The sequence below is a fragment of the Peromyscus eremicus genome, unplaced genomic scaffold, assembly GCF_949786415.1.
Source record: "Peromyscus eremicus unplaced genomic scaffold, PerEre_H2_v1 PerEre#2#chr22_unloc_1, whole genome shotgun sequence".
Taxonomy (NCBI): domain Eukaryota; kingdom Metazoa; phylum Chordata; class Mammalia; order Rodentia; family Cricetidae; genus Peromyscus; species Peromyscus eremicus.
This window is the reverse complement of record NW_026734286.1, coordinates 4,129,125-4,157,091: the sequence shown is the minus strand read 5'-3', so window position 1 is coordinate 4,157,091 and position 27,967 is coordinate 4,129,125. Positions and strand designations below refer to the sequence as shown.

The 27,967-nt window shown below is 53.2% G+C and overlaps 1 protein-coding gene across 8 annotated transcripts; it reads right to left on the bottom strand.

Moving 5' to 3' along the window:
* Positions 1 to 59: 59 nt before the first annotated feature.
* Wiz (WIZ zinc finger) lies at positions 60 to 27,781 on the bottom strand. Of its 8 annotated transcripts, XM_059251696.1 has the most exons (13): positions 27,656 to 27,781; positions 25,927 to 26,189; positions 19,539 to 19,611; positions 14,907 to 17,047; positions 13,430 to 13,753; positions 8,871 to 9,041; positions 7,486 to 7,989; positions 6,123 to 6,512; positions 5,002 to 5,553; positions 3,397 to 3,924; positions 2,821 to 3,240; positions 2,396 to 2,591; positions 60 to 1,183 (listed from the first exon to the last, which is right to left on the bottom strand). In XM_059251696.1, exons 2-13 carry the CDS (start codon positions 26,129 to 26,131, stop codon positions 1,024 to 1,026), a joined length of 5,664 nt encoding a protein of 1,887 aa, XP_059107679.1. In that variant the 5' UTR covers positions 26,132 to 26,189; positions 27,656 to 27,781; the 3' UTR covers positions 60 to 1,023. The 8 variants fall into 8 exon arrangements, with proteins under 8 accessions (XP_059107679.1, XP_059107672.1, XP_059107673.1 ...); XM_059251689.1 differs by lacking the exons at positions 8,871 to 9,041; positions 14,907 to 17,047; positions 19,539 to 19,611; XM_059251690.1 differs by lacking the exons at positions 8,871 to 9,041; positions 14,907 to 17,047; positions 19,539 to 19,611; positions 27,656 to 27,781 and adding an exon at positions 26,995 to 27,457.
* Between the last annotated feature and the right edge of the window lie 186 nt (positions 27,782 to 27,967).

Sequence of the window (27,967 nt, the reverse complement as noted above, 5' to 3'; positions counted from 1 at the left end):
GCTGTCAGCCAGTGCCAGCCTGTCCACTCGACAGAAAAACACACACTGGCTGCCTGCCCTGGGGTGTTTCCAGAAGAGAAATTTAATCTAATTTACATATTTCTAGGTACATTGATAACCAAAAGATGGCCACTGAAAAAGGTTAAAAGGTCAATTAGCTCCCGGTATCTAGCTGGCCCAGGATTGCAAAATAAAAAAAATCCACGTTCCTTATTCTCTACACAAAACGCGTTTTTTAAAAAAGTGAAAGATCTAGGGAGCTATACATAGAAAGCAACAGTGAAGAGGGGAGGGTGGTGGGGGTGGGGAGTCCCACCCCTCACTCTACCCTCCCAGCCCTGGAGCCCCTCAGGCTCTGACATGGCAGGAGGCAGCTGTCAGCTCTGAGCTCTTCCAAAATAGGAAGGCCCCTTTTGGGGGGGCAGCCAACAAGAATTTCCGTGGCATTGTGGGCTCAGTGGGGGCTCCCAGGCCCTAGTGGGTTAGCAGAGGGAGCGTGGATTCCCCTGAGCAAGCACCGTGGCGAGATGTGGTCGTTTGACGTAGGAACTGTGGGGGCTAGGGCAGATCCCAGGTCTCACGAGGTGCGCGTGCGTGTATGTTTGCCTGTGCATGAGTGAGAATAGATATTCATGGGGGCGAGAGGGAACAGGGGTCTTTGGGGTCTTTGCAAATGGCCACGGATGGCAGACATAGCCCTGTCTGGTTGCTAGACACAGGAAAGTGCTGTTCTCCCCTGTAACCAGATTGGCCACCACCAAAGGCCTGGCTACTGCCCCTGCTGGACCAACCAGGTGGGCTCAAGGAGGTACCCTTGTGGCCCCAGAGTCCTCAGGTTGGGGGAAGGTGGCTAGCTGGCTCCCGGCGCCCAGGTTGTAGTGTGCCCGGCCCCCAAGGGGCGCCGGTTTGAGGTTTTGGCTTGCTCCTTTGGAAACGGAAAAGAAAGAGGGAAACGGGAAGAGGACACAGAGGAGAAACAGGAGGGGACAGGTGGCACAAGAGGGGATCTGGAATGCTTGTATGTTAGGGCGCCTCTACAGCTGCTGTCTGTGCCTGCGGGGCCTGGGGCTCCTCAGGCGGAGGGTCTGCTTTGGAGAAGTTCATCTCCAGAATGTGCCGCTGTAAATGCCGCACCCACTCTTCCTGGATGGAAAGTGGGCCCTGGAATTCCACTTCACAGAACCTGCATAGGAAAACAGAGAAAGCAAATGGCCAATGCTTCAAAGAAAGGCAGAAAGTATAATTCAGTGCAAGTGCTTAGGCATATCTACCACTACTCAGTGTAGGAATGTCAAGACCAGGACTCAAGGGAAGAAGTGTCTCCCAATGGACAGTCACCTCTTCTACTGTGGAATAATGGCAGGGTCTGCTGGGCATGAAGTCTTTAGTGCCAGGTAAGCAGGGGATTCTCCAAGTGCTTCTGCACCTGATGTGTGTGTATGCTCTGAGATGGTGGTGGGTAGAGAGAAGCAAAACCTGTCTAGCTCTCACGAGATCTGTTCTTTCTCTTCCTTATGGTAGCCTTCAGCTAGGCCTCCAATGAACTTGAGCTCTGTGGCTCCAGAGAGTTGGGTTGAAATTCTACCTTTTTTTCCCCCCTTTTGTTTCTTTGGGAGACATGGTCTCTAAGTTTATAGCTCATGCTGGCCCAGAAATTATGTAATCCAGCTGGACTTATACTGGTGACAATCTTCTTGTCTCAGCTTCCCAAGTGCTAGGTTGATAGGCCTGAATCATCATGCTCAGTTTGGATGCTACTTTTGACTTGGCCTATATTATATAGCCTGAGTTGAATTACCTCAGGTCTCAAAAGTCCCTATTTGCTGGTGTCTGGTGTGTGTGTGTGTGTGTGTGTGTGTGTGTGTGTGTGTGTGTATGTGTGTTCATAACTAAGTGTCAGCAAGGTTCTCAGTGCTTTGCTATTAAATTCAGTCCTTACAACTCTATTAAGTAGGTCTGTATGAACTGTTTTATTTAAAGAAAGGGTTTTATCTTGTAGCCCTAGCTGGCCAGGACTCCTTACATAGACCAGGCTGGCCTTGAACTCACAGATATGCCTGCCTCTGCTTCCTGAGTGCTAGAATTAAAGGTGTGCACCACCACACCAGGTTAGACTCTTTTTAAAGGTGGAAAAATGGAGGCAGGGAGCAAATAAGCTCTTGTCTGAGGTCACCAAGCCGTGGAGGGCGTTAGGACTGAACCCCAAGTCTGGCTGGCTACAAAGCTCAGGGTATCAGGGTGATATTCTGAAGTCCCACTGTCAGTGAGAAGAAGCCCTTAACCTGTGCCCTGCCATACCACAAAACAGCCCATAGGACCCCACCTCCCAACCTGCACAGAGACTGCAACATTTCCAGGCTTCAAATAGCCAAGGCCCAGCTAGGTCTTAGCATACCTGCACTTGAGGGTATAGATGTTGCCCACAAACTTGACCAGTGATGTTTGGGGGGGGCGAGGCACCAGGGAGGGGACTGGCCGGACCCGGGGTGGGGGCTGCCGCACTTCTTCCAGCTTCTGTTGCAGGTCATTGGCCTCCTCACCACCCCTAGCTGCGGAGGCATCTGGGGGGCGGGCTTGTCTGCGTTCAAATTCTAAATCAGAGAGGGATAGGTGATGAACAGGAGGGCTAGGGCCCTGCAGACACCCCTGCTTTCTGTGAGCACAAGGGGGTGGAGGTTGTTGGGACTCAAGACTGGCCACCATACGCACAGGCAGAATGGTATACTGATAAGGGGGGATTAAGCAGCTGAGATACAGTGGCTGAGTGAGCCCTAGAAGGGCCGGCCCACTGCCCTCCCGCCCTCCTCCAGCAGCACTCACTATTGATATTCTGCCGTTGGTGCTCCTCTGACTTCACGGTCCCAGGGGGGCTGGCTGCCAGAGGCCGTTCACCACTGTCGGCTGCCCTGCCAGCCTCAGGCCCCGGCTCCCCCCCAGCACTTCGGCCAACCAGGGACAGGCCCCCAGGTGCCAGCCCCAGGGGTGGCCGCTTGTCACTGTCACGACCGTGGCCGGCGCTGCGGAACTTCTTGGTAAAGGGGCGGCCACCCTGGATGTAGCTTCGGTAGGCGCCCACTTTCTGGGGCCGGTGTTTGATCCACTCACTCAGCGTCTCGATGGGAGAGCCGTTGACACACCACTCTGTCACACCGAACTGACGAAGGTGCGCCCTCGCATGGCTGGCTAGGGCTTTGCGGTTTTCAAAGTAAAGGCCACAGAGCTCACAGCAGGCCTCGGTGGCTACAGACAGAGGAGGTTGCTGTTCTAAGAGTGCAGGCATACCCAGGTAGCCTAAGCAAGGTCAGGAGCTAATCCCACCTCCCACAGGGACCTTGCCTCAGGGGCCCTGCTTGCCCTGACAAATACCATCCCAAGACCCTACCACCCACTGCTTACAGGAGTGGGAGGTCTTCTCATGCAGAGTCTTTGCCTTGAAGGGCAGTTCAGTCTGGATGTAGGTCTTGGCCTTGACCTCTGCTGGGAGGAAGCGGTCCTCCTGTAGGGGCCGTTTAGTTGCCACTGGGCCCAGGTAGCTGGTAGCTGAGGGCTTGGCCCCTGTGATGGGTGACAGGCTGAGCTCCCGGGGAAGCTGGGTTGGCCCAGCTCCTGGTTTTCCAGGCCGGCTAGCCAGGGGTGACAGAGGCAGTGGGGAATGCATAGCCCCGGGAGCTGCTGTAGGGGAGCCCTCCTCAGCCAGGGCAGGAGCCAGGTCTCCAGCTGGAGGCTCTTTCTTGATGAGGCACAGCTTGGACTTCTTCTTCAGGATCTCCCGCAGTGTGTCGATGGGCGAGCCATTGACAGACCACTCAGTCACACCCATCTGGCGCAGGTGGGAGCGCGCGTGGCTGGACAGGCCTTTGCGGTTCTCGAAGAACTCACCACAGAACTCGCAACGGATGTCACGTACTGGCTCTGCCCTGGATGCTGCAAGGGGTCCAGGGTAGGGGGAAGAGAAGGAAGGAGTGGCTATGGGCAGGAAGCCTCCAAGCTCAAAGCCCAAGGCAATGCCAGCCTTCTGGATGTCCCTATCCATGTGCCCCCTCCCTCCAGACTCCAATGAAGTGCTACTTCAGCTAGGCCTTCAGAGTCCATTGAACTGCTATTTCATCTGGGCCTTCAGAGGCACTTCATACATCCAGCCCTTCTATTTGTCTTATTACCTCAAATTCTAGCTGGCTTCACAGGTCTCCCTGAGTGAGGCTGGGCAAGCTACTTCCTCTCTCTGAGCCTGTTTCCTTCTCTGCAAGATGGAGATGAAAACCTCATCTCCCAATGTTGCTGGGAGGGTCTAAAATCAGAAGGGTTCAGAGCATGTGGCATATGCTCCAGAGGGAGCTGGCATATGAACTCTAAGATGGAGCCTCAGCCACACTTGCCTGCTTATATAGCAGACAATCAACCAAAGAATGAAATAGTGTGACGGAGTGCCAGGGAAGCAAGTAACAGTAACATGACAGCAATTACAACATACAGGGAGATTTTTGCAACCAGGCACCACACTAAGTGCTTTATCACACTTAATTCTCAAGAAAACTGTATAGACATAAGGCAGGGGATTATACGGATTTCCATCTTCCAAATGAGGAAACTTGCCCAACTCACTTACTACTACATTATGATGAAACAGACATCTTGACTCAAATTTGACTCCAAATGTCAAGTACTGGATTACCAGGAATGTTAGGCCATCCCTCTACTCCTGCCAGCGGCAGACATTACTAATGGGTCCTTGCAGCTATTCTCCCTGGGAATTTGGTTGGAGGCCACTACCAATTGGCTATATAGGACATTAGATATAATTACATGATTCTGCCTCTTCTGCACGAATAACAGAAACAAGTGTCAGCTTGGGTACAGGAGTCTAAACAGCAAGTCCTGTGTTCTCTGGACTTATGTATCTTCCATTTCAGTCCTGTGATCTATGGATACTCCTAAGGGGGTAGGTATAGGGAGGAGATCCAGCCAATTGGTCTACCTGCCCTGATATAGGGTCACACTTACACAGGTTCAAGGGTGCCATATCTTCTCGAGGCGTGCCCCAGGGACCCTCAGATGGGTGTGGCTCCCCATGAAGGGTCCCTGGCAGCATCTCCCGCTTGATTTCCACTCTCATTTGTTCAGGCTTCAGTTTCTTGGGCAGGGAGGGAGTAGCAAGGCCTGAGAACATCTTCCGGGCCGTGGGAGGAGGAGAAGCAGTTGGTGAGTGGCCCAGAGGACTGCCTGGTGGCGGTGGCAACTTCTTGGCCAGGGGTGAGATGTGAAGATCCGAGGGACTGCGGGCTTCTAGCGAGCTGCCAGGACCTCCGCTACCCACCACCTTGGCTAGGGCTTTTGGGCTAGGCCCTGGTGGGTGGAGGTGTCCACCTGGCCTGGATTGGGTCCGTCTCTTCAAGATCTCCCGCAGTGTGTCGATGGGTGAGCCATTCACATACCACTCAGTCACACCCATCTGCCGCAGGTGGGAGCGCGCATGGCTGGACAGGCCCTTTCGGTTCTCAAAGAACTCACCACAGAACTCACAGCGGATGTCTCTTGTTGGCTCTGGGCCTGAAGCTGCAGCAGGAAGAAAAAGGGGCAGTTAGAATTGTGAGCATCGTCAGGATAGTTACCTGCAGGAGTATCCTGTCCAGCTAGGCATGGGCAGCCATGTGTCCATAAGCTAGGGTAGTAGTGGGAGGCAGGTGCAAGTGAGGGAGCTGATGGGTGGGGTCAGACAGATGGGTGGGGGCAGAGGCAAGGGAGGGGAGGGGCGGCTTTAGAGAACTAACAGGACCTCTGTCCTAGCAGAGGGCAGTACCAATACTCCACAGCTTTGTGGGTCCCAACAAGGACAGGGCAGGAGACAGGACACAGCCAGCCTAGGTGCCACACTCTGTCCAGACCCAGGGCACCTTCCCCTTGGCCTTCATTCTCAGGCAGGGTCATGGTGATAAGAGGTCAAGACCAAGAGAGAAGTACCAGCAGCCCACCGCCAACAAAATCTCTGGGTTGAGCAGGCCCACTGCCAAGGGCCCCTGTCTACTCCCTACGACAACAGGGAGGGAGTAGGGAGGGGGCCATGACCCCCCAGGGAGGGGCTCCAGGGCCCACAGGGAGGAAGGGCAGCTGAAGCGAGAACCTACAGAGGTTGAGAGGAGATGGCTCCACATCAGAGGCCCAGAAAATGCCGGCGGCCGAGAGGTCCTGCTTCCCCCAGGGGATGGCCATACCCGAGGCCTTCAGCTTGGCCTTCTTGGCCGGCGGTGGGGGAGGGAGCAAGGAGAGGGCCGTGGAGGCAGAAGGAGGCCGCCCCAGCTGGGCCAGGGCTCCCCGCCCGGGTGGGAGGCGGATCTGGATGCCGTCCCTCCTGATGAGCCCGTGGAGCACGTCTATGGGGGATCCCTTGGCATCCGGGTCGCTGACGCCCAGGTGGCGCAGGTGGGCACGGGCGTGGCTGGACAGGCCCTTGCGGGTCTCAAACCAGGCACCGCACAGCTGGCAGTCCAGCTCTCTGCCCCCGTCACTATCTAAAGCTGCGGAGACAAAACACAGGGGGGGTTCACGGCCGCCACCTTGGTCGGCCCTAGGGGATGAAGGCAGGAGGGTCTGGTGTGATTTTCGGCTGCCCCAGGTGGTTAGGGGTCCAAGTTTCATGCTGCAGACAGGTTTTTGTTTGTTTCTTAGAGGTTTCAGGTAGCAGGGCAGCCTGTTCTCTGCCCAGCTCATTGGCATCAAGCGAAGGTAGGGAGCTTAAGGATGTAGTTCTGTGACAAATCCTGATGCCCCAGGGCCTCTCCCTTGAGTCTTCTGCTAGGGGAACTATGGGAGAAGTCAGAAGGTGAAGAGCAGGGGGCACCACCAGACTACCAAGCACCCCTACCCCTAAAACCACAGCAGATTCAGTGCAAGTGGCTGCCAGAAAACATAGGTATCATCAGGCTCTAAAACCTGCCAACATACGGGAAAACAAGATGGACACCTCAAAACCTGACTGCTGAACTTGGAAGGGTTTCTTCCCAAACACAACTTGCCAAGTGTTAAGACAGCCATAGTGGAGGGTCTCTACCTTTGTGCACAAACAGGGAGAAGCCTTGTCACAGATGGCCAAGAGACATGAAAAAAAGGGGCAGTGTAAGGACTTCCCGTCTGGTAGACTACTCATCTACTTGTATGATTCAAAATATCGCAGACTCCCACTAGTCCAGGTCCACAGGCACCCTGGTTACCTTCACCACCCCACCATCAGTCCAGAGAAGGGCAAGTGGCAAGTAGGACCCTAGCAGGCTCAGACCTGTAGCAGGCCTCTAGGGGAAGATCAGCAGAATGGGGGAAAAACGATCATCTCAGGACAGCCCAACAGGAGACAAAATGAGTGCCTCAATCAGTACTGACCTGGATGACCCAGAAACTGGGAGCTGCAGGCCTCAGTTCCTACCCTGGGTCCTCCTCATCTGAGGACCATGTAACACCCCAGCACCCCCCTCAGCTCCCAGTACCCACACTCACTGAGATTCAGAGGCCCCTCATCCTCAGACTGGGGCCATTGTGCCTTTGGGGAGGTCGGCCGGGGACTCAGGGATAGCTGGGGGCTCTTGTCTTCAGGATTCTTGGGTGTAGGAGATCCTGCCAGAGTGAGTGGGGCCTTCTTGAGGAGTGGAGAGCTGGATGGGTGGGCCAGGCCCTTGGCTGAGAAGCTTGGAGGTGACTTGATGGCTTTGTTAACAGCAGGGGCATCCATAGGTTTGGCCAGGGCGAGCAGGCCAGGCCTGGAGGCCCCAGCAATCAACTCCTTTGGTGAGTTGGACTTCTTGGTCAGGTTAGGGGGCAGCCCAAGGGGAGCGTCAGGCAGGCCCTTCTGCTTCACCAGCTCATAGAGAAGGTCGATGGGAGCACCACTGCTTTCTGACTCTGCAACCCCCAGCTGCCGCAGATGTGAACGTGCGTGGCTGGACAGGCCCTTTCGTGTTTCAAAGCAGGCACCGCAGACCTCACAGGTGGTCAGGCTCTGGGCTGGAGGGTGAGATGGAGGCCAGGATGAAAGGCTATGAGGCCTTGTAGGTATACCAACCCATTCTCTTCTCCTCATCCAGGTTCAAAGTAAGTGTTCTGCTCCCGCTAAATCCCTTTAATCCTGACAACAGTTCTAATTTGGTGGGGGTTGGTATTTCTGGTTTGGAAGTAAGGAAACTGAGGCTCAGAGAAGGCAAGAGTTGTGTTCAAGGGCATATGGCAGAAGGCCGCATCCTCTGTGGTCCAGCCAGTGGGGATGGGATGTCTTTCAGACCTGCAACATACCAGGATGCCCTGGCAGCACACTTACACAAATGCGTGTACACATACCCTTACATCACATATGGAGCTAAGACCTAACCTACTCTCTGTAACTGGACACATACTTCAAATGCTAAGTCAGAGGTCCTAGCCTCGGCCCCTGCCCACTCCCCATCTGCTTCTTGACCTCCCTGCCCAACTTCAATGATACAAAGGTGAGGTTGGTTTTGCTCCTCTTAACATACCTAGGAACTAGTAAGATGCTTATCATCACTCTCAACAACCTTGTAGTCTACAGGAAAAACAAATATGTATCATATGAAAGTTCAGAACTAACAAGGTTGGTTAGTGACCTGGGTTTGAGTGTGATCTCTTGCCCACCTTGCCCACTGCTTCCTTCTTCACCCAGTAAGGTAGTAGCCGAGGACCACACATATGGCCAAAGCTATAGAAAGTCAATGTAGAAGACAGCTGGGTCTCTATCTCCTTGGTGCCTTCTAGTGCTGGAAGGAAGATGGGCGCCAATCTGGGAACCCATATTAAGCGACCAGGCCAGAGACTGCTTCTGTGAGCATGACTATCCCGGCCAGCACACATGCCTTGTCACTTGGGCCACTCACCCTTGAGGTCTGGCAGCTCCTGTTTGCTGCCATGAGGAACCTCTGCAGCCACTTTGCTGCTCAGCCGACTGGCCACCTGTTCCAGGGTCCCAGAGACAGGCAGGGTCTTCTTTGGGAGTAAGGGAGACCCCAAGTCCATGGCCACCATTGTGTTCTCCTCAGAACAAAGGCCTGTGGGGTGGAGGAGACAGGCTCAGCCCACTCAATGGGCTGTCCACCCCAAGCAGAGAACCGAAAGAACTGTACTTCTTCCTCATCCTCGGCATCTGCTCTCACTTCTGGAAGCCACTCATTCCATGAGAGCTGAGGCTGTACCCATAAATCCCCACAGCAGCACAATGCAGAGACACTGAGACTGTCCAATGACAAGAAAGACAAATAGCAGTTTCAGTCCAGCAGAAGGTTCACTGGTCTGAGAACATATTTTGAGCTGAGACTCCTGAGGACATCTTAAGAGAAAATGCCTCTCTGGGTAGAACTTACAAGGGGGTGAAGGTGGGAACAGTCAAAAGAGACAAAGATCAGAGTCGGAGACCAGAGAGGCAAGGCAGAAAAAGCAGGAAGCTGAGGACAGGGAGGAGGAAATCTCCACCAGACAAGGGAGCTAGAGCTTCAAACACAATAGCAAGTCCCAGCAGTAATCTATTCATCATCAGCTGAACTGCAAAGGGCACAAGGTAAGAACCTGGACCCTGGACCAACTCCGGGACAGCAAGAATGGGAATGACACAAGTTTGCACGAAGTTTCTTAAGCTTCCATCCAGCGAGGCGCCTCCTTGGGTAAGAGGTATGTAGGGAGAAGGAATCAAGGGTAGTTTTCTTAATCTAAGTTTTCATTAAAAAGGGTAGGGATGGGGGAAACTGGGAGGCGATGCAGTCGAGTTCTGAACAAGAGCTGAGGATGAAGACTGTGTGTCAGATTGGCTGCGGAGACGACCGTAGAATGCAACAGGGCAGGGGTTAGGAAGGTCGCTCCCTGCTCAACCTGAGTCCCACAGAGGCAAGAAGATAGGTCAGGAGGCTACGGAGATCATGACACCGAGTACTTTGTCAAAGTCTCCAGGTAGAAGTGGGCGCGTCTGTCAGATGGGGCAGGGCCAAAAGTGGCTTTCCACACTGAGGGGATCGGAACCGTGACAACTGGAGCTTCTGAGTCTCCAAGAGAGGCAGGGGACTTCTGTCAGAGCCGGCGAGAGTCCTGAGGAGCGGCGGCAGAGTGCTTCCGAAGCCTGGGACCCTCCGGGAGCCTGAGGGAGGCCCAGGGCCCGAGCGCCTGAGGTGGGGGGGCCACAGAGACCGGACGGCGGATGTTGCGGGAGGCGGCGGCACACGCGGGAGGGACGCCGACTTTCCCCTCCCGGAACCCTCCCCTCCGCCAACTCTTACCCGGCGCGGGCGCGGGCACGGGCCCGGGTCCCGGCTCCGGCTCGGCCTTGGGCCCGTCCCGCGACGGCGGCGGTGGCGGCGGCGGAGGCGGCGGCGCCGGGAGAACCACCGGGCCTGGACTCGGGGGACCTGGCGAGGGCGCCCCCGTGGTCGCGCGCTCCCGGGCGCCCCCCGCGCGCGGCCCCGCCGCCGCCTTGCTCTCCGCTTTTGTCACTCGGCACTGGGCGGTGGAGGCGGCCATCTTGGCTCCGGCGCACGCGGGGCGGCCGCCCCAGGCGAAAGCAGCGGAGCGCCGTGCGCCGCGACCGCCGAGCGTGCTCTGCTCCGCCCCTCCGGGCGCACCCAGGGCAACCTGATGAGCGTCGAGCGCCTCGAGCGAAATGCTCTAGGCGCCGAGGAACCGGCTTGCAAGCTCTTGGGAGCTGCCTGGAGCGCTAGGGCTCATGTACGCAGGCCAAGCTTCCAGCCGCCTCCAGCAGCTGCTCTAGACCGGGATCCGCACATCCCTACGGCTAGAAGGGGAACCCTTCAGCCAATATTAGCATGCAGAATTAGAACCCTGACAGCAGTGCTAACACATGCCTTGAGACCCTGTCCCATTCTTTTGTCTTATTCAAGGCTAACCTTCCAGAACAATCCTGAAAGACACTAGATCCTTGACCACGATGATCCTCCCATCCCCACGTCACCCTGGTATCTATCTAGCTGATCTCGGATAGTGCTGTCCTGCAATCCAAGAAACTCGGTCCCTCCTCACCAACGATTCTAGCACCCCACACTCCTCCCGCCCCAACTTCAAACAGGAGCGTCCATCTGTTCCTTGACAGATGGGCGGGGCCAGAATCTGACTGCTGCCCCGCCCCCAGCCTGATAGCCTCCCCTTCTGGCTCACTTGGCAAAAGGGGAAGAGCCTACTAAAAGAACTGCCACGCAGGGCCACTGCCCCAACCTGGCTCTGATTTGGGACACCATTACTTTGCAAAGTTTTTAGGATCGTTTCAGCCACTTCTTAACATCCCCCATCTCCATGTGTTCCCTGAACAGGCCATAACTCTCTCCTCCCTCTAGACAGCCAAAGCAAAGCTGACTCAACTTCCTCACACCCCAGGGTTTGGGCCAGCTTCCTTTGGGGAGTGACACACTGATTTTTTGGTGGAAATATTTTGGTCATAAGTGAATTTGACTGTTAAGTACTTGGTCTGATCCTTGGCAGTGTCTGGCCCAGATGCCAGATAAATGTGAGCATGATATACAGGCCTGTTTTGGAATAACACAGAAAAAGGGGTCAGAGCTAGAGTTCTCATAGATTGCTTTCTACAGATCCAGACATCCTTAAAGCTGGCTCTACCTTCCAGCCACTCCAGAGACATTATGAACCAAATCAGGTGGAAAAGCTGAATCCCTGGCGAGCAATCTTTTGCAAAGGCAAGAAGGCCCATGTGCCACTCCTCTTTTCTTTCTGAGGTACGTCTGTGCCTCAATTCCTTTCCTGTTCAAGGAAGAGATGAACTTTTGACATTCCCACCCCATCCTTCACAATTCTCAAGTGCCCTTACTTGGCTTACAGATGGGATGGGTCCAGCCAAGCCCAAAATACACATTTAGGCAGGAGCCTGGAAGCTGTTGGTAGAGGAACCATAGAAGAAAGCCCAGTCCCAGTAACTGCATTAATTCTGCCAGTTTAGAGGTGTTTCATTCCTCAAAGGCAAGGACTTTGAATTTCATTCAACTACATCTTACAGCTGAGTTCTCTGACCCTCATTTTTGTTTCTTGAGACAGGAGCTCTTCATGTAGCCTTGGCTGACCTAGAACTCACTATGTAGACCAGGCTGGCCTTGAACTCATAGAGATCCATCTGCCTCTGTCTCTGGAGTGCTGGAATTAAAGGTATGCACCACCATGGCCAGCTGAGTTCTCTGCCTTTTAAAAGCTCCCAGAAAGTCAACTTTTTACAAGATCAGGTCCTTCACTTTTCCTCTAGTTCTTCTGTGTCCATTCAGCAATCTAACACCAAATATTGATTCTAGATTTCAAGACACTACCAAACAAGATATTCAGAGTCCAGATCTGCCTATGTATGCCTGGAACAAAGCAAATAATCCACAGTTTCTTTCTAAGATGACTACCAAACAATCCTAAGGCTAGGAGCATAGCTTAGTGGTGAGAACATTTGTCTAACATGCATGAGGCCCAGGGTTCTATGTCCAGCACATCAAAGCAAAATAAGATAATCCTTTGCCCTACGAGTTTGTTTTTTTGACAAATCTGAGATCACAGGGGTTGAAATCTTAGTACACACAATTGCTTGAGTATGAGAGGGGTTTGTCAGAGTTGCTGGAAAGAACTGGTTGAATCTAGTTGAATCTAGAGACCGGATTCTACTCTTTGTTTGTAGTGAGTACCTGGAACCAAACTTAGGGTTTTGCCCATGCTAAGCCACATCTCCAGCTAGAATCCAGATTCTAGATCTGTACCACCCACTACAGTAAGATCACCAGTGGCTCAGTACTAGCCATATTTTAAGTGCTCAATAGCCACATGTAGCCAGTAGTGATTTTCCAGGCCAGCACAAATTGTTAAAGACTATTTCTGACATCTCACAAAGTTCTATTGGATATAGTGTTCAACATAGGAGATTTTTTTTTTCCAGAACAAAGAATTTGCTCTCCAACTACCTGGATTGTAAAGCTTAGTTCTCTCTTGCTATGTAATTTAGGGACGGTAAATTAAGTTCTCTGTGCCTCAGATGCCTCCTCTGTAAAATGGATATGATGAAAACACCCACCTTAATAGGATTGTTGTAAGGAGTTCAATGGCTTTGTGCTTGTAAAGTGCCATTGCTTCTAGAAAGAACTTACTGAGAAATTTGATTCAGAAAGGGCCATGAACCAGCCCTTGAATAAAACCGAAATTACCCCTATATGGCAAGATACTAATGAAATAATTTGTTAATATGCTTTTTAAAAAAGTCTGTGTATCCTAGCTCAGTCCTGGAATTTGCCATGCAGCTCAGGCTGGCCCCGATCCTCTTGCCTAAGCCTGAGGGCTAAAATTACAGGCAGATGAAATGCTTCCAGGAAAGCAGAGTGGATACCCTTCAACTCACCCATCCATCCCTCTGTACCTCTGGGGAAGGGTAGGGGCCCCAGTCTGGTCTGTTCCCTCCCCTTACCATCTCCGTAGATTGGCCCAGGGTCCTCAGCCCAGGTGGATGGGAAGGGCACGGTGAGAGGGAAGCGTGGCCGTCGTGAAGTCAGGAAGCTTCCAGGTGGCCCACCAGGCTCACGGCCCAGGGGACTCGGGGGCAACTCAGCTGCTGAGGTGGCCAGCAGCTCCTGCAGGATGTTGATGGGTGAGATGGTAAGCTCCCAGTTGGTGATGCCAAAGTCACGAAGGTGGGCCCGGGCATGACTGGAAAGGCCAGCCCGAGTATCAAAACCAGCCCCACAGAAGTCACATCGCATCAGGCTAAAGGTGCCCGGGTCGAAGTTAGCCACTGCAGAAAAAAGACACAGATTTCCTGGGCTGGGGTAGTGGTGAGGGGAGCCACTCTCTATCCCAACCTCAACCTCTTTCCCAGGACTTCTCTCCCCTCTACAGATCACCCTGGAATGCCTGCCTTCCCTTCTGTTGTTGATGCTTCTGCCTGACCTGAAACTTTCAGCTTATGGATCCTCCCCAAACCAGACCCTCCAGGAAGCCTGATTTCTCAGACCCCCTGCTTGCACATCAGGCAGCATTAGGGACATCTTCCTAGAAGAGGCTTCTCTGGGTTTGCAATATGAGAGTACTGGATAGATACCTTTTCCATGTCTACTTTTGCTTGGCATTGCTCCAGTATTATACCTTAAATGTAGGTTGTACAAAGAAATAGACAAGTAGAGGATGGGATGTCCGTGTATGGGAGCCTCTCTGAGCCCTTAAGGTAGAGTTAGGGTTTCTTCTCTGATTCTAAGCCCTGGTCACTTGATGTCATAACCTCCTAGTTTCTTAGCTGTCTACCACCTACCCAACACTCTAGCACGTCTCTCTCTCCTGTGTGTGTGTGTGTGTGTGTGTGTGTGTGTGTGTGTGTGTGTACTCTCATTCACTCAAACACCACTCTAGCACCTTCCCCAAGTGGGCTGTGAACTACCCCGTATCAGAACTACCCAGGTGTTCTCCCTAGAGGCAGCCCTCTGGAATCAGAACCCTTTCCTGGAAATCTTCACGATGCACAAGGACCCTTATGTTCTGAAACCCGACAAGAGTCCTTTTACTTGGCTTGGGCCATGAGTTCTAAGAGAGCAGAACTGTTGTCTAGCTCACTGCTGGGCCTCTCACGTTCCAGAACAGAGATGACCCAGTTCATTTACTGCATGAAAGGATCAATGGAGTTATCTGCCTGGGGCTGACTGCTGGGCCCAAACTCCTTCCTCCAGCTGCCACTGTGACCAGGGCATCCCTGAACATCCACCAACACTTGGTGATGACATTGCCCGTGGCTCCCATGTCTCTCAAGAGGGGAGGCCCCCAATTTCACCCTTCAGGATGCTAAAGCAGGATTCAGAGTGGGGGTGAGTAAGTTTAGAACTCTGCTGTCCAGCTCTGTGCCTCCCAGGCATGGAGAGAGGGAGATGGGTTTTCCCAAAGCAAGGCCGGTGCCCTACCTTTTTTCTTTTTCTTCTGGAAGGAAAACCTGCGTTCAATGGCCTTCACCTCCTCTGCAGAGATGAAATGCCGAACATTGTAGCTGACACCCACACGGTTCAGGTGGCCTCGGACATGATTGGCCAGCCCGATGCCATTGTGGAAACGATCAGGACAGTAGGGGCATTTCCGTTCCTCATGCTTTAGAGCCATGGCCGTATCCCCTTCTAGGAGTGTGTCCAGACCCAGTGATCCACCCAAAGGTGTATCTAGGAGCAGGAAGTCCAGAGGGTGGGTGCTTCCCAGCCCCAGTTCCTCAGGGGGCAGCTTTGGGGATGCCCGGCTGGCTGCAGCCATGACTTGTGGCCTGAGCTTCGCCACCAGAACAATGGGCACCATTCCTTGGAGCTGCTGCTGCTGATCCTGTGAGGCCTCGACTGCCTGCAGGGCATCTTGGAAAGTCTGCTTCATCTCTAGGGCTGGTTGAGGGATGAGGCTAGGGATGGCTGGGGGTGGAAAAGCCCTATTATCAGAAGTGAAATCCATTTCAGAAGTTAGCACTACATCTTCATCTTCCTCCTCCTCCTCCTCCTCTTCCTCCTCCTCCTCCTCTTCACTCCAAGGGCGACTCTTATCTTCCAGTCTCTGCAGGTGGACAGTGCTTTTGTTTCTATTGAGCTGTATGGAGTAGGAAGCAGATGCCACAGGGGAAGGAAAGGCCAGCTTTCCAAGAGGCCGCTCGCCTGAGTTTAACAGTGGGAAATCTCTCACGCCTCGCTGCTGATGGTCTAGGCCAAAGGCTAGGCCCTGGTCATATCCAGCAGGGTTCTCCTGCCACAAAGAGGCCAAGAGAGGCTCAGATTTGCCAAAATAGTCCATGGTAGCAGTATCAGGGAAGTGGATGTATGTATCCTGGCTAGTCCCTGGCTGGCTAGTGAGGTTTGACTCAAAGGTCTCGCCATCCTCCTCCCAGTGGGCATGGGCATGTACGAGCCTTGTGTGCTCCCTGAGCAGACTCTTGCTAGGTGCTGTGAAGTCACAGTAGATGCAGGTACTGAGGCCTGAGGAGTCTCCATAGGAGGGACAGACGAGGGTGCTAACATCTATGATTGGGCTGCCACCCCTGAAAGGTTCCTTGGCCTGCTGGCTCGGCAGTATCTCACGCACATGCAGCTTGGCATGTTGCATGAAGGCTTTAGAGGAATTGGTGCCAAAGACACACTTGGGGCACTGCAGCCGTGCCTCACGGCCCTCATCACCTGGAAATTGCTTCAGTTTTTGGATTTCTTCAATAATCTTCTCCCGGGAAGCCTGGTGTAGTTGCCAGTGCTGCTCCAGGGCAGTAGGCTCTGTGAAGGCCCAGCCACATTCGCTACAGGCCAGTGGAGCGAGGTCAGCTGGGGGCTCCTGGCCTGGTGCTCGGCGGTGCTGGCTCATGTGTTCCAGGAGGTGCTCCTTGTGCTTGAAGTAGATGCTGCACTCAATGCATGGAAACACAGCTGGCTCTTCCTCCTCCTCCTCCTCCTCATGGCTGTCCACCCCATCAGCTACTTCCTGCAACAGTTCACACAGGTATGGCTCTGTCTGGACTGGGGACAGTAGGGGTTGCAGTCGCTCCACAGATGCTTCAGAGTTCACTGTCCAGGTCTGTGTGGCCACTTCTGAGGCTGATGTGTGGAGGCCCCACTCAGAAGGCTGGGCCAGTCCCCCAAAGTCCTCTAGGTCCTCTCTGGTACCCATAACCTCCATGTCCAGTGTCTTGGGAGTGTCATCCACTGGCACAATTACCCTCCTGAAGGAAGTGACAGTTGGTGGCTGGGCAGGGAGGTCCAGGTGTAACCCTGCATCCTTCAAAGGCCCCTGCTCATCTGCATCCTGGAGCCAGTCAAACTTGTGGTGGCTTGGAGGGTATTTCTCTAAGAACTTCAGTTCACCCTGGTGGTGCAAGAACTTTCTAGAGCCCTTGAGCTTGGCATGGGGTTTCATAGTTCTCACAATAACTGAGTCCTCGAACCTCTGCTCAGACAGGATGCCCTCCCCGGCCTCCTGGACCATGAGGTGCTCCCAAGACCCCTGAACATCATGGGATGCAGGGAAGGGGCCCAGAAGATGGGGTGGTGGGGAGCCCGGCTGAAATTCCAGGCTGTCTCCATCCCAGTAGCTGCAAGGAAGTGCCAATGGGGATAGGTTAGCGCGAGCCTCAGCCTCCCTCCCTAGGGCAGTAGTGATAGGGAGTCGTCCTAGGCTGGCTGGAGCAGTTCCTTGAAATCCAGCTTAAGGGTGACTGTGGAGAGGCTGGGAGTAATAGGGTAAAGGTGAGGAAGTCCACGTGGACCTTTCCAGAGGTACTGCATCAAAGCCAGATTCAACTCTTAGGGTGCACCTGTCCGTACAGCCCAGCCCTGTTGCATCATTGGGGAAATGTGCAGAGACCACAGGTTGGGGGATAGAGTCTCAAGACAGCATCCCCAAATCTGGTGGTACAGTCAACTCTCACCTTTCCCCAGAGAGGGTCCAAGGCTCTGACCTGGGCTCCAGGCTGCTTCTGTCTTGGTCCTCCCCAAACAGTGGCGATTTAGTCACATCGCTCCCCCAAATTTGGTGAAGGTCAACTTTGTGGCAGGACAGCTCAAAGGATGAACCTCCTCCCCTCTTGGAGGGGCAGAGTCAGGAGTGACTAATGGTTCCAGTGACCCTGACCTTCCTGGGTGGGAGATATGTAGGGCTGGGAGGTCAGAGTAGATGAGGAAAGTGTTCTCTGGGCCTCAGTTTTCCAATCCTAAAAATGGAGATGATTTCCAAGAGTCAGGAATCTGGTCTTCCTTATACAATATCTAAGGAACTTTTCGACAGTTATCACCAAATGAAAATGACCACACAAGGCAGGTGCTCATTTAAAAGCCTGCCAACCTTTCCCATGGGGATAATGACCGTACAACAAGATATAGTGTAAAGATAGGTATAACTCAAGTGCTTAGGAATCAGGGAACACTTTACCTCACCTGATGCCTGGTAAGCCTTGGGACTGATAGAACTCTTTTCAGGGGGACACAATGTCTCACTATGTAGCCCTGGAACTTATATGTAGTCTAGAACTCATTATGTAGACTAGGCTGGCCTCAAACTCACAGAGATTCGCCTGCCTCTGCCTCCCAAGTGCTGGGATTAAAGGTGTAGTCACCATACCAGGTTCTTGTGCTTGCTAGGCAAGTGCTCTACCACTGAGCTAAATCCCCAACCCTGGGACTTTTTAATATAAGCATTCCTGATTGGTTCTCTCTTCTTGTCCCCCCAGTGCTGGGAATTAAACCTAGGGCCTAGTTCATGTCAGACAAACACTCTACTGTAGAACTACATTCCTAGGCCCTCTCCCTTTTTTACAATTTTGAGACAGGAGCTTGTTAAATTATGCTAGAACTCACTCTGTAGTTCAGTCAGGTTTTGAACTCAAGATCCTCTTCTCTCAACCTCTGGAGTAGCTGCAGATTATAGGTCTGTACTACCAGGATGGGCTAGCTTATTTATTTATTTCAGACAGGGTCCCATTATGTACCCCAGGCTGGTATTGGACTCAACACTGTCCTGTTTTAAACTCCCAGGTTCTGGGAGAGTAGTATGTGCCATTGTGCCCACATATACATATACAATATACATACATACACACACATACATATATATAGATATATGTTTTCTTCTTTGAGACAGGGTCTCAGTGGTCCACTCTGGCCTTGAATTTACTCTGTAGCAGAGGAGGATCCTGAACTGATTCTCTTGCATCTGCCTCCTGATGCTGGGATTACTGATGTATGGCTTCCTTCATTTTAAGAGCCTGCCTTCACAAGGTGGGGTGGAGGGAGACTGATCCCATCCGTGGATCAGGTGAGGAAGCAGGTAGTACAGACAGGCCAAGTGGAGGCCATAGGGCCACTTCTCTAAGCCCCATTGGTGTCATGCAATATTAAAAGGACCATCCTCTCAGCGCAGTAGCAAAGAGTCAGTGGGCTGAACTGAGAGCCAGAACGAAACAGTTATTACTCAGTTCTAGACCTGTTGCTGATCTTGAGGTTATCGTAGTTATACGTTAGACCCAGCAGACTGATAAAGAGTGGCGAGGCTGGGGCTGTAACTCGGGGACAGATGGCAGAGCACTTGCATTGACCTTGTGCGACCTCCCTCCTTTGAGTTTGTCACCAGCACCACAAACAAACAAAGAATCAGAGTAGTGGCCGTTGGGTTGATCCCTGTTCTCTACCGAAGTTCCTTGAGTTCCCAAGGCAAATTTGTGAAACATATCTTGTGGCAGCTTACTTTCCATTTTGCAGATGAGGAAACTGAGGCTCAGAGAGGCACAGCATCAATCTAAGCATCACTTAACAGAGAGACTGGACTCCAAGGGTCCAACCTACAGACTTGTCCTTCTCTGACCTGGCTCCTGGCAGGGGTAATGAGAGTTGACCTTCTGTGTTGCTATCAGACCTCCCCCCTTGCCCCAGTACACACCCAGGGGCTGGTCTATGGGGAGCCACCTCCTCCTGCCTGGCCTCTTGATTCCCTCTTGTCCCCTTTTCATTCCCCAGAGGGCTTCAATGGAGCCTAGACACACCTGCTTGTCCCCCTACCCTACCTGAGGTCAGGGCCAGCGTGGCACTCACCAGCTGCTGATCCGATGGGTGGCGGAGGTGGCACGGGGGAGGGCTTCGCTGAGGCCAGGATGGGGCTGCCCATCTGCAACAGAGAGGGGAGACCCTGAGGGTCTGGGGTCCCCCTGGCCAGGGCCGGGGTTCCCCTGGCCAGGGCCCTCCACACTTCAGCTCCAAGAGCCTTGTGGGATATCTCAGAAGGGCCCTATAGGCCCCCAAGCATATCCCTCAGAGGCTTTTGACCTCTGTATCACCATTCCCTGAAAGGAGGTTCTCTGAAGGAATCCCCTTAGGTCTTCTGGAGGACCCCAGGGACTTGCTGCCTTCCAGTCTTGCCCACATTCAGCAACCAGGGTAGTGTTTGTTTGTTTTTAAGTCATACCCTGGGAAAACTCATATGCTTCTCATTTTAGCTACAGGAAGACGCTAGAGTCCTACCTGCCACAATGGCATACACATGAGGGCTGAATCTTTATTGGTTTCTCCAACTTCATTTGCCTTTCCTGGACCCTTGCTGCTGTGCCCTGATTGCATTCTCCCCCAACTCCCACCCCTATGAAGGTTTGAGTCCTAACTCTCTCTGGCTTCAGCCACCCTCCCTCCCGTGTGTGTGTGTGTGTGTGTGTGTGTGTGTGTGTGTGTGTGTGTGTATGTGTGTGTGTGTGTGTGTGTGTAAGTGTGTAAGACAGGGTCTCTCTATGTAGCCCTGGGTGTCCTGGAACTCGCTCTATAGACCAGGCTGCCCGCTAACTCACTGAGATCCTCCTGCCTCTGTCTCTTGAGTGCTGGGATTAAAGGCATGCACCACTATGTCCAGCAGCCTCAGGACTTCTGCACTTGGTCCTTCTTGGACTACTTACTCAAATGAGATGTTATGGTTATCTCTCTTTTAACCTAACATTCATTTTTGTGCTAAGTTAGTTTATTTTTGTGTGTGTACATGGTCTCATGTAGTTCAGGCTGGCCTTAAATTCAATATGTAGCTGAGGATGACCTTGAACTCCCGATCTGCCTCTACATTCTAAGTGCTGGAACTAGAGGTGCGTATCACTATGCTTAGTCTTAGTTTTGCTTTTGAGACAAGGTCTTTCTTGGGACCAGTTAACCTCAAAACTTACAATCCTCTTGTCTCTGCCTTCTGAGTGCTGGGATAACAGGCATGAGTCACCACACGTGGCTTTGTTTTGTTTTTGAGACAAATCTTGCTATGAAGCTCCAGTTAGTCTAGAACTCATGATTATAGCCCAAGCTAGCCTCATGTCCGTCCATCCTCCTGTCTCTGCCTTCTGTGTACTGTGATTACGGGCCTGTGCCACCATGCCTGGCATCTGCTTCATTTATTTTTCAGCTCTCCCAGGTATTGCCAGGTTCCCTCTGTGGGTAGCTGCATTTCTGGGTCCCCTGTAAGCATTTAAGCCCCCTGAAAACTGGGACATTTGCAGCCTTGTTCATGGCAGCATTCCAGCACCTGGCATGCAAGTACTAAACAAACACATGCCAGTTGAGTGGGGAGCCTGGCCACCCTGAGCCACGTGTGGCCCATGCCTGCCTTCTGGACCCTTTTCCAGGCCTAAATCCTAGAATGGAATCCCTCCTTGGGAATGCCCACCACCCCACAACAACACAGATAGAGCCAACTCTCCATTATCCGCCTGTAGAGCCAATGCCTGGAACCACCACAGGAATCCTGGCCTGCGCTTCTACCCGCCACGCTTGCCTGACATGGCAAGCATGCCAAGCAGGGAGGAAGCCAATTGCCTGGGCCAAGGTTAACACGCTGGGGGAACTTGTGCCCTGGCCAGGGCCTGACAGATGCAATTGCTGGATCCACCTCAATTTGAGGATGGTCCAGAAAGGGCGAGGCTGGCACAGATTCTTCCAATCCCCCACCATCCAATTTTCCCTGGGAATTGAAAGCTGACTACTGGGGATAAAAGAATGAAAATGAGGGGGGTGGTCAGGAAGGTGTGGTCTGTCTGCTGAGCCTGACAAAAGGGGCCATAACAATGGCATGGCCTCTCAAATGTGGGGCAGGGGCACAAAAATTTACATATCAAGAGCAGAGACGCTTTAGTCTTGACACTTGGACAGGGTCCTTCTCTGGGCTGAGGCAGTCCTGCACCACTGTGGGATGATCAACAATGTCCTTGGCCTCTACCTGCCCACAATACACTAATACCCACCTATTCTGCAATCATGTCATCTGAAAATGTCTCCACATATTCCTAAAGTGTCCCCTGTGGGGCCTGAGTGTCCCCATTTGAGAACCATGGAGGTAGACGCACAGGGAGCAGGATATTCTTGGATTTAAGGGCTGAAGTTATGATGGGGTGCTAGAGAGGAGAGTGGGGGCTAGGAAAACAACCATAAGAAACAGGGTCTTTCCTGGACATGTCACAGATGAGAGCTAATCAGGAGAGGGTGACCAATTAGTGGTTAACCAGCCCCAGCACAGTCTAGAGATGTGGGTCTGAGGGTCCCAAGTGTCCTGTTTCTGAAATTCTGAGTGTCCCAGATTTGATGGCTATGCGCAATGGCTGTTGTCTAAGAATTCCATGAGCCAGGGGGGCACAGTGGCCTCTTTGTGTGAGCAGCTCCAACGAGGCTCCTATTTTTAGTGGCAGCAACTGTGGAGGAAGGAGACCAAGTAGGACCTATATCTGAGACACCTTGGAGGTGAGGCCTTTGCCCAGGAACCTCCACAATGAAGGGGATCCAGAAGTCCCTGTGGGTCATATGAGGCCACCTGGGGTGCAACTCTGAGTCAGTGGCAGTGCCAGAATCTCTTACTGGCTCCTGCCACGTGGGGTCCCCGAGACAGCTTACAAATCAGAGGAAAGGTGTCCATGAGCCACTTAAACTCTAGGTCAGGCATCCTGCAGCTTGGCAGAGTAGCCAAGAATCTATGCTTTGACGTCGGACAGCTCCAAGTGCAAGGCCCAGCCGCGCGACCAGAAGTTGCCTTCCAGGCTCCAAGCCTCGGTTTCCTCCTCAGTACCATGCAAACGGCCACGAACCCAGCTTCAAGGGGCCACTGGTGAGGGCCAATGAGATCACAGGAAGAATTCCATCCAGAGAAACAGCGATGGGGGAAGGAGGAGGTGTGTGTTCTGTGGTGTCAAGGTTGCCTTGATGATGTCCTGGGGTGGAAGCTGGAGGCTAGACTTGTAGCCTCAGGCTTGCTTTCTCCGTGCTCTGATTCATTCCCTCCATGAATCCAGAAATGACACATTCTTGGTTCCCAGGACTCCTGTCCCCCAAACAAATGGCAGGCATGCACCAGACTCTTCACTGATCTGAGTGGAACATGTAAGTCCCACAAGACTTTGCTGCACCTGCGAAGCCCACCTCAGAGGTACATGGGACTGCAATGGGGCTTTGGGCAGGGTCCCAACTGATTGCCATAATGGATGACAGAGCAGGAAGTGGGCATATCCTTGTCCAGGCAGAGAAGTTTGGGGTGCCATTCTTGGGAGTCCTTGAGGGGCTCTGAGGGCTTCATGGGGATGAGGGAGTGCCCAGGGTTCAGGATGGAATAGCAGCCTGCTCCTCCTATTTATAGACATCACAAGACTCCCAGAGGACAAGCGTCTAGTCTACGAAGGTGGGGGGCAGGGGTCAAGCAGGCTGAGAGGGCAGTGGGAGAGACCTCCAGGCCTTCATCTAACATGTACGATCCTGCTTCAATGCGGCCACCCCCACCTATGCTCCCATTTGCTCAGGGAACCCATTAAGGATGGGTTTGGTTCTCCTTGGTGGCCTCTTTCTCCTCCTACCTAGGCTGTGAAATAGGTACACACACGCATCCCTGGTTGCTCTCCAGTCGGAGTATGGGGTGGTAAAGATACACACTTACCTACCTACCTACCTACCTACCTTCCCCATCTCTGCAGCCTGGGTCATATGCCACATGGAGAATAAATGCCCAGTCCCTTGGAAGCTATAGATTTCTTAAATTCCCACAGAGTCAAGACCCCAGCCCCGCCTGGGCTAGCTGTGTGACCTGGGATAAAGTCCTGCTACTCTCTGGGTCCCGAGGAGGAGACGGCTTAGGGATAACCCTCTGCCCTCAGGATTTGTTACCCACCATCCCCCTGTTGCCTCCCACTGGCAGGCGCCAGCAGTCCCCTCCAAACCTTTACAAGTCAGGGCTCTCTGTCTAGATAACTTCTGCCTCTTCCTCAGGTTGCTTCCTCCTCATTCTGCTTCTTGGTTTGTGCTTATCTTCCCTGCCCCAGATAAAGGGGTCCATGGCAGCAGGGATGGCATGTGCCTAGACCCCTCTCTACTTGACTCTATGAAGGTAGGTTCATAAATCCCTGAGCATCGTAAGAAGTACTGTTGGGCAGATCAAGGAGCTTCAAAAGTACAGACGGGGGCTATGGATAAAGGGATCTGGGAATGTGGCTGAGTGGAAGAGTGTTCCCTAACTTGTTGGGACAAAAAACACAAGAAAGAAAACAGAAAGGAGAAAAAAGAAGAAAAATTACTCAAAAACTAAAAAAGAAGCCAGGCATGGTGGTACACAACTCTAAAATGCCAGCACTCGGGAGGCAGAAGCAGGCAGATTTCTCAGTTCAAGGCCAGCCTGGTCTACAGAGTGAGTTCAGGACAGCCAGGGGTACAGAGAAAGCCTGTCTCAAGAAACAAAAACAAAAATAATAACAAATCTAAAAAAAAAAAAAAAAAAAAGAGGGACTGGAGAGACGCCTCAACATTTAAGAGCACTGCTTGCTTTTCCAGAGGACTCAGCATCCACATGGCAATTCACAACTGCCTCTAACTCCAATCCCAAGGGATCTGACTCCCTCTTCTGGCCTCTGAAGGCACTGCATGCAGGAGATGCACAGACATACACGTAGACACAAAGCATACATACATATAAAAGAACAATAATGGAAAAAACCAAAAACTTAAAAAGAAGAGGCCCACTGGCTCAGAAGTGTCTGTAACTCCAGCTCCAGGTAGCTAATGCCCCTGGCCTCTGCAGGCACCAGCAATCCTGAACCACATATCCACATGCATACTTTCATACCATTAAAAAAATATAAAAAAATAAGATGAGGCTTGAAAATGTTGATTGATGGTAGAGTGCTTGCTTAACAAGGAGACTGCACAAAACAAAACACAAGGAGAAAGAAAGAACAACTGGATGAAAGAGAAGTTATTTAAAAATTAAAGAAGGGCTGGGATGGAGCTGGGTGGAACAGCGTTTGCAGAGTGTGCAAGGGCCTAGGTGCAACCCCCAGTTCTACAAAAAAAACAAAAATAAAAAGAAAGAAGGAGGAGGGTTGCGAGGCCACATTACTGCCTGACCCTGTGACTCTGTGACTTTGGGATGCTGACTTCACGCCTTCGGGTCTTGGATTCCCCATTTTTAGTGTGAGATAATAACTGAGGCTATCTCTACAAAGGTCACACAAAGAATTCGGCATATAGGAACCACCAAAGAGGTGCTTGGAAGTTCTTGGGAGCCAGAGTTTTTTGGGGACAACCAAGGAGATGAAGGGAGAAGTATTCCCCAGTCACATCAGATTCCCGTTAGGTCCTTAAGCATGCCAGGCTCCTTCCCTCCACAGGCCTTTGCACCAACTGCTCCCACCACCCGGTGGGCATTTCCCACCATTCATTTCCTGCTCTACCTCAAATAGCACTTCCTCAGGAGTCTTTTCCCAGGTCCCCCAGGCATGATCCTGACACTCTGTTTAATATCTGCATAGCCTCAGTCATCACCTCCCCGTATGACCTTTGTTCAATGGTTTGCTGTCCATCTTCCCTTCTAGAATACCAACCCCTAGAGGACATGATTATTTTCCCCAGCACCCAGAACAGAAACTGGCACACAGCCGGTGCTCAGTATTTAATGAATGAATAACAATGTATGAGGTAGGGACAGTGTGAGCTACCCTTGTACTGGTAGACCAAGGCAGAAAGGGGTGACATGCATCTCTAACTCCCTAGTCTCTACCTTACCACTAGAGGGCACAAGCTGTTTTGGCCCATGGCTCAGGAGCTACACCCCATCAAGATTGCAAGAAGGAGCTGAGTGAGCTACACTGATGGGAATGGGTTGCCACCGAGGAACAAGTGGGCTTTGTGCAAAGAGCTCGGGACGCTGGTATGGGTATTTGGGTACAGCTGTTGTCTATCTAGCTCCGAAGGAGGGAGCCAGGCCACTCCAAGTATGGATCCCAGTTCCTCAGGGCAATTGTGAGGGCTCACGGAGGCATCTGTTTCCATAAGGGCAAAATAAAAATCTAAGCAGAGCACCAAGAGAAGGCTCTGGACATGAAGCAGAATTCGAATCCCAACTCAGCCCTTTCTGAACTAGGTTACCTGGCTTTCTCTGAGCCTTGGGGACTAAGTGGGATGCTTCCTTAGGGCCACAGAGCCCTCTTACCAGAAATGCCACTTCGGCCATCCAGAATGTCTCGTGGTCCTTCCTTCGTGATTGGTAGGTAATGAGTAGATCGAAAAATATCACCTTCCCCCTCAGCAGCTTCAGCCCCACCCTCGATGTCCTCTCTTGGAGCTGGGCCAGGCAGTCTCTCTGGGCCTCGAGGATGATCTGGGGCAGCAAGGCCACCTGCCAGTAACCCCTCCATGGGTGCTAGCTGCGGATCTTCACTGAGTACCTGGCAGATTCAGCAGGACATTGTGGGCCTGGGGACAAAGAAAGGGAAGACCTTAGGAGAGGTAAGAAAGGAATTGTGTCTCAGGTTCCCCCTCTCTCAACACCACAGTCCTCACCTTCGAGGCTTATTGCCTCAGTTTACCTCTCAGTTGAAGTGAGGGAGGTGTTGAGGCCCATTCACATCTATCATAACCCAATCACCTCCACTATCAGCAAGCTTCAGCACACCAAACCTTTCTCTTTCCCCAGCTTCTTCACAGCCTCCATTTATCTCACTTGCACATGCACACTCAAGTCACCTCGGTCTTCCCTCATTAATCCTTCTACCTTCCCCTCTTCCTCCCACTGCTCACTCACAGCTTCACCTTTTCCAGCCGCTTCCGGGCTTTCCTGGAGCCGCACAACCTACAGAACCATGCCTCCAGTTTACAGGATCCCAGCCACTTCCACGCTCCCAGCTCATGAACGCACTGTCTCAAGTAACCCATCTTTGCCCTCACACTTTCCTCACTTCTGTTGCCCCATACCAATTACCCCTCCACTTTTCCCACACTCGGACCCTTCTCCCTAGCAGGGTAATCCAGAGTTCACCCCTTAACCTCTCCACAGTCTCAAGTGGCCCCACTATTAACCCTTTCCCTTCTCCTCAGCATGATCTCTCATGCATACCAAGCTTGGGCTCCTCCACCCTGCCACCTTCCAATAATATTGGTTGCATCCTCCACCGATATTGGTTGCTCTGGCCGGAGAATGAAAGGGACCGATGGGGCTCCTGTTTCAGAAATAAGGACCCTGGGGGGAGGGGGGCTGGCTGTCCTCTCCACCTATAAATACCTTCAAGGTAGAGCAGAAAGTGAAGGGCAGGAATGAGGCGCTCTCCCCAGGGAGACGGTGGTGAGGCCGGGCCCAGGCAACCGGGGCGGGGCCGGGTCTCCAGGCCTGGTAGCAGGCGTTGCCCTCGGGGGCCTGGGTGCTCCCGGGGGGGCCTATACGGGGTGGGTTGACAGTCCTGGCAGGAGGGGTCCCTGCCCAGGCCTGGAGAAAGCACCTGCGGGTGCCCACTGGGGTGGGCACTGCCGGCGGGGATCGGGCAGGACCGCAACTTCGGAGCACTTTGGCAGCTTGGGGAGGGGGCTCCGGTCCAGATGGTCGTTCCCCACCCTACCCGCCGCAGGGGTCTCAGAGGTAGGGGTGGCGCTGCGCGGACGCACCCTGCGGGGGAGCTAGGGTCCCGAGAATGCGCCCTTCGCCCGTGCACCTCGGGGCGGGAGACCCCGCGGGACGAGCCGAGGTGTGGGGGGGAAGACACCTGCCTTGAGACCCCCCGCCCCTCCCCCCACCTGTACGGCCCCGCCCCCGACCAGGCCCCGCCCCTGTAGGCCCCGCCCCGCCCCCCGCCCCGGGGGTCCCGCCCGGCCCGGCCGGGCCCAGGCCACCCCTTCCCCGCTCCAGCTCCGCCCCGCCCGCGGGCTTCCCAGGCTGGGTCTGGCCTCACCCGGGAGGCGTCGCCGCCGGCTGGGAACTCCCCTCCTTCGCGCGGCCGTCGCTGCCGCTACAGCTGCTGCCGCTCTTGGTGCCGGTGCCACGGCCTCCGCAGCTGCCGCTGCCTCCACTGCTCGGGGGACATTGTCCCTTTAAATCGCTCCCCCCGCCGCCCCGCCCCCCCGGCGCGCCGCCGTGACCTCAGCGCGACAGCCCCGCCGCGCCGCCATGATGAGGAGGTCTGCCCCCCCTTGTGCCACTCCGGGGGGGGGGTCCAACGGGCGCGCCGCCATATTGGGAGTGGCCAAGCAGGCCACCCTTAAAG

Excerpts from the sequence above, each read along its gene's own strand:
- Wiz (XM_059251696.1), bottom strand. The coding sequence starts at position 26,131 with ATGGAGGGGTTACTGGCAGGTGGCCTTGCTGCCCCAGATCATCCTCGA. Across the intron at positions 17,048-19,538 it reads ACCCATCGGATCAGCAGCTG|CTACTGGGATGGAGACAGCC; the intron begins GTGAGTGCCACG and ends ACTTCCTTGCAG. Across the intron at positions 13,754-14,906 it reads CCAGAAGAAAAAGAAAAAAG|TGGCTAACTTCGACCCGGGC; the intron begins GTAGGGCACCGG and ends TTTTTTCTGCAG.